Source organism: Cornus florida, unplaced genomic scaffold, assembly GCF_030987335.1.
Source record: "Cornus florida cultivar Cherokee Brave unplaced genomic scaffold, ASM3098733v1 CherokeeBrave_3.0.0_Hap2_Chr02, whole genome shotgun sequence".
NCBI lineage: Eukaryota > Viridiplantae > Streptophyta > Magnoliopsida > Cornales > Cornaceae > Cornus > Cornus florida.
The window spans coordinates 27,918,080-27,924,214 of record NW_026775572.1 but is presented as its reverse complement, the minus strand read 5'-3'; the positions used below and the strand labels follow the sequence as shown (position 1 = coordinate 27,924,214).

The 6,135-nt window shown below is 35.5% G+C and overlaps 1 protein-coding gene across 1 annotated transcript; it reads right to left on the bottom strand.

Annotated features, from left to right (window-relative positions):
- Window positions 1-4,991: 4,991 nt before the first annotated feature.
- On the bottom strand, window positions 4,992-5,666 carry LOC132295916 (uncharacterized). Its single transcript, XM_059794178.1, has one exon. The coding sequence runs from the start codon at window positions 5,664-5,666 to the stop codon at window positions 4,992-4,994; it is 675 nt and encodes a 224-aa protein (XP_059650161.1).
- Window positions 5,667-6,135: the final 469 nt, after the last annotated feature.

The following is a 6,135-nucleotide window of genomic DNA, read 5'->3' as shown; positions in this document are numbered from 1 at the left end:
TTTGGGGAATTTATTACTTATTCTAACTTCACTTCTTCTTTGTTTTTTTTTAGGTAAATGGGTAAGCTTTAAATAAATAGAAAAGAAATATACAAGAGGTCCAGATATGGACAATACATCCAAAGACAACCATAGTTGTCACAAGAACATCAAAGCTATCCACAAGACAACCACAGCTAGCTAACAGAAACTTACAGTCAGTACAACAAACTATAATGTACTCTTATCACATAAACTTTTCTATGAACAACCCAAAACACACTGTCGGCAATACCAGTGACCAAAACCCCATCATGAAGGTGATTGCTAATCTGATATAAACCATGACTGCCCACCTGTGAAGGAGCAACCTTGTAAAAATAGTTGGTGGAGATCTGCCAAAGAGTCCATCTTCCTTAGCTCATTCCCAGTTCTCAACATGGTAGAGGCAAACCTACCTCGGATTGTACTCTTGATAAGGGATATAATGTGGCATGAAGATGAGCAGGTGTTCCTGAATGCCCTTGCATTCCTCTCCTACCAGATGAAGTAAATGGCAGCAACTAATAGAAGCTTGTGTGTGATGAAGCATCCTTGTGTCCAATTGCTGCTACACCAGGTTAATAATTCATGCCAGCTGCTAGGTTGGATGTAGAAACCAGCTATGTGTTGAATAAATTCCCAAATAACAGCACTATACTTACACTTAAAAAACAGATGGTCACAAGACTCCCAGTCTGAAAGGCAAAGGTAGCAAGCATTAGTGTAGTACTTGTTCAACATTGGCTTTGTGTCTAAGGTGTACAACCTCCTCCTCATTGCCAGCCATGCAATGTGGTTGTGCTTTGGGATGTGGTGCTTAAACCAAATTACATGTTGCCAAGGGAAGGCAATGGAGGGAGGATTGAAATAATCCATGGTGTATTTATGTGAGAAGCCCTTTGTAGGGGATGGAAGCCAGACCACACAATCTAAACTAGATGATGGGGATGGAAGAGTTTGCAACTAAGAGATAAAGGATTGGGAGTGAAGGAAAGGTATGTGCTGAAGGTGAGGTGGAATGACCCACTGATTGTTGGAAATTAGGCTATCAACTGAGACTTGTGTGTCCAGTTGAAGAATTTTCACATCAGAGAGGCCTAATTGGGATGATAGAGAACCATGTGGTAACCAATAATCCAGCCAAAGTTTTGTATCCTTCCCATCCCCAATTCTGTGCTTAACAAGTCCCCTATCCATGTCCCTTAGCTTTAACAAATTCCTCCAAAACCCTGAACTTAGAGCTGAAGCTTTGACAGTCCAAATGGATTTTCTCTTGATCAAATAAGTGTGAGTCCAATTTATATAAGTATTTTTGTGACAATTGGAAAAATTAGTGTATTTTTTTTTATATATATAAAAAATAGGGCTGCAAATAGCCCCCACAAATCCGGTGTGTTTGTGTTGGCTTGATCACGAGCTAATTAACCACATTTGTGTTTAAGCAAGCTTGCTTGCCAACTTGGCTGTTTTTGTTTGATTAGCTTAGAAGTATAGCTCAACATTGATTATAGTAAATTTGTTAAGAAATAGTCCTAAATATTTAAACTTAGCTTTCAAAATAAAAAATTATAGTATATATTTTCCGGTAGTTAAAGTAAACACATACATTATGAAAGTTTTCAAAAACAATTTCTTGAAATTTTTTTATCAGAATTTTTTCTTTTGATTTTTTGGTAAGTTATCATGATCATTCACATATAGGGAATTCCTCCCTCCTATGAATGTCAATTTAACGACTGGTATATGTTCATTCTAATAGGGTTATGGATGAGTTTAAAAAGAGAGTTAAATCCCAAAAAGAAATATATATTTTTTTTTATCCGTTATAAAATATTGTAGTTGTTTATTTCTTATAATAATTTTAAATTTTGATGACATTTTGTTATTATAATTTTAAATTTACCAAAAATTTGTATTAAGAACCAAATATCTAACTGAAAAAGGAATCTTATTTGATATTAATTATTGGTTTGTTTGAGCCTACCTGACAATAAGCCTACATCTGCATGAGATCTATTTCATCTTCTTCTTGTCTGACTTGCATAATCACATGAAAATGAGTTCTACTTCTTTTAGAATGAAGAGATATCCAAATCGAATGGGTTATCTATACCTCTAATCTTCAAACAAAATTAATCTTTAAAATTAGATTGGGGATTATCCTTTCTAGCGTCTTTCGGCAGAGGAAGAGATAACGACAATATGATGGAGGATTGGTCAGAGTACCTTTGTTGATGTTTTGTATTCTACAAATTCTACAAAGCACAGGCTCTCTCATTGACATTGTATTACTGCAATTGGTTTTTTTTCTTATCAGTCTCGTAGCTACCATCGGGGTTTGCAAACAATTTGTTGAGATTGCACCAGAGTGCATCAAAATGTTAAAGATGTTAAAGGGTCTCCGTCATCACCACGAAGAGGAGGCGGCCACCAAAAATTTGCTGGAAAAAGAGGCCTACAAAGTATAGAAGTATGTGGGATAAATGTTTTTAATTATATGGTTGTGTTGGCTATCAATCATTTTATCTCTATTAGGATGATTATTATTATTTTGTTTCAATGACCTGGTCCTTATATGAAACTTTTTGGGGAATTTGTTACTTATTCTAACTTCACTTGAATTACAACTTATATATGTTTTTTTTGTGACTATTGGAAAAATTAGTGTATTCTTTTTTTTAAAAAAAAAAAATTAGGGCTGCACAAATCCAGTGTGTTTGTGTTGGCTTGATCACGAGCTAATTTACCACATTTGTGTTTAAACAAGCTTGCTTGCCAACTTGGCTGTTTTTGTTTGATTCTCTTAGAAGTATAGCTCAACATTGATTCTAGTAAATTTGTTAAGAAATAGTCCTAAATATTGTGTTTAGTTTTAATGTTAATAAATTAGGAAACCTTAGAGTAATGCTCAATCGGTTTTATGTGTAACCCCAATAGATAGTGTGCTATTTTGATAAAATTAAGTACTGAAAATTTGTATTAATCTGTACCAATATCAAGCATGAAAAAGGAATCGGGTTTGATATTGGTTTTTTATATTACCAATTTTTTTGAGCTTGGGGATTATCCTTTTTAGGGTCTCTCGGCAGAGGAAGAAAATAACGACGATATGATGGAGGTTTGCACAGAAGTGGTATCCTGTGTGTTGTTTGTGGTATCCTTTGTGTTCGCATTGCCTTTGCTGATGTTTTCTATTTTACAAATTCTACAAAGTGACGGCTCTCTCATTGGTAATTGTATTACTGTATTTTTTATTATTTCTTATGGGTCTCGTAGCTACCATCGGGGCTTGCAAACAATTTGTTGAGACTCCACCAGAGTGGATCAAAATGTTAAAGGGTCTCTGTCATCACCACGAATAGGAGGCGGCCACCAAAAAATTGCTCAAGGAAGAGGCCGACAAAGTATAAAAGTATGTGGGATTAATGTTTTTAATTATATGGTCCTGTGTTGGCAATCAATCATTTTATATCTATTAGGATGATTATTATTATTTTATTTAAGTGACTTTATATGAAACTTTTTGGGTGAATTTATTACTTATTCTAACTTCACTTTAATTATAATTTATATATGTATTTTTGTGACAATTGGATTAATTAGTGTATGCATTTTATTTTTTATTTTTTATATTTTATAAAAAATATAAGGCTGCAAATAGCCCCAACAAATCCAGTGTGGGTGTGTGTTGGCTTGATCACGAGCTAATTAATCACATTTGTGTTTAAGCAGGCTTGCTTGCCATTTGTTTGATTTGCTTAAAAGTATAGTTCAACATTGATTATATTAATTTTTATAAGAAACAGTCCTAAATATTGTGGGTAGGTATCTTAATGTTAATAAATTAGGAAATCTTAGAGTAATGCTCAATCGGTTTTCTGTGCAACCTCAATAGATAGTGTGCTATTTTAATAAAATTAAAAATTAAGAATTGAAACTTTGTATTAATCAGTACCAATATCAAGCATGAAAAAGGAATCGGGTTTGATATTGGTTTTTTATAATACCAATTTGTTTGAGCTTGAAGTGTAAATTTGAGCACTAGCAATAAGCCTAAGGTTTCTTCATCTTATTTCTTTGCTTTCAAGTGTGCATGTGCATGATCTATTTCATCTTATTCACTTGCTGAGCATTGTCTGACTTGCATAATCACATGAAAATGAATTTAGAATGAAGAGAAAATGTAGTCTGAATATATGTTAGTGTTGTAGGTTGAGACTTGAGACACATAACTGCAATATATAAGCTCTTATGCCTCTGGAAAATCAAAATGCATTCCCACTTGTGTAAATACTGTTTTGCAAAGAAATTTCTGTGGCCTCTCATTTCTCTCGCCCTCATCTGGTCTCTTTCTTTTCTCTTCCTTCTCCATTTTTTTTCCTTTCTCCTTCAAGCTTTAAGCTTGATTTAGTCTGAATGTGCGTGTAGTAGCTTGAGACAGGTGTAGATGCTATTTTGCAAATACATATATGTGGATTCAGAGTTACATATTATGTAACGGAATGGAAAATTGTTCTGTGATAAAATTTCTTTTAAGGGTGCATTGCTTTTTTTTTTTTTTTTGGAAGTTAAAGCAACTGTAAAAATTGAAATAAAAGATACACGGAGGGCCTTAGGCCAAAAACAAGCCCAAAGAGGCAGCAATACAAGCCCAAAAGGCAGCCCAAACTAAAAAGATAGAACCCAACATTTAACACTGGTAACTGCAATTAACAGAATATTAGCCGTTAATAGCGACCCCAATCCAATCCGGTGTGTGAATAGCAACTGTTCGGAGCCATTGCCAGAGAGAATCAATCTGGTGGTCTCGGTAGGGGGCGACTTGAGGAAGGCGATAGATCTTATTCACACAGGATCCTATTTGATGCATGAAATTTCTGTAAATAACCAATTTTAGGATGGAAGTGATAGTGTAGCAGATGCAGGTGAGCACCAATCTTTGTGATGCTTTCTTCCTTTTGAAAATTCTCTCATTGCGTCTCCCATGTATGGTAGACAATTGAGAAGAAACAAATCTTGCGAATCAAATTAGAAGCAGTGTTCTTCTTCCATTGATTGCTAGTATATTGGATTAGGTCATCCCAGTTTGTAATTGAAGAGTAGAAGTGACCTCTTTGCTTGATGAATCTCCATAGTGGTGAGACAAAACAGCACTTGAAGAATAAATGGTCATGTGTTTGTGGTTGGGCACGATAGAAGACACAGATGTTCTCATGTTGAGCAATAGATTTGCTATCCAATGTGGGAAGCTTGGACTGAACTGCGAGCCATAGGTTGAACTTCATGCGAGGGATCACTGGACTTTCCCAAACTAGATTTTGCCTAGGGACTCTTGGTTGTTGACCTATTAAAAAGGCTGAAGTGGACTTGAGGGTGTAAGTCCCTGAAGGTGAAGCTATCCAAACCATTTTATCATTCCTTGCTGAATTTGGTGATGACAAAGAGAGGAGTTCTGGGATTGCAGATACAATGCAGTGTGGGAAGGACCAAGTTGAGTTGAAAATAAAGTTGTCCACTTTGATATCAATGTTGAACCCTCTATCTGTGAGAATGTGGCTTGGGAATCTAGTGCTTAAAGGACCTCTAGGAGCCCAATTGTCCCACCAGAAAAATGTGCCTCTACCATTACCAATTTTATGCTTCATTATTTGCCTTGTAGGAACTCTCAGTTGAAGGATCTTCCTTCAGCTCCATGAGCATGGCTGTGGAATCTTTAGTGTCCAGAAATTCTTTGACTTGATAAGATGAGCTTTACACCACCTAATCCAAATCCTGTTGCTATCATCATTGTGAAGGTCCCAAATTAATCTTAGAATCCCAGCTTTATTTGAGATCTTTAGATTAGGAATATCCAAACCACCCATTTCTTTTGTCTTGCACACTTTACCCCAATTTACCTTAGCTATTGTGGTCTTTATCTCAGGTCCAGACCAAAGAAATGACCTTATGATTTTGTTTAGCTCATTAAGGACAGCCTTTGGAAGGATAAAGATGCTGGCCAATAAATTTGGGTAGAAATAAGGACAGCTTTAATCAGTTGGAGCCTTCCTGCATATGACAAAGATCTAGAAGACCAGTGAGTAATTTTGTTTATGATTTTCTCAATCAAGATGT

Excerpts from the sequence above, each read along its gene's own strand:
- LOC132295916 (XM_059794178.1), bottom strand. The coding sequence starts at position 5,666 with ATGAAGCATAAAATTGGTAATGGTAGAGGCACATTTTTCTGGTGGGAC.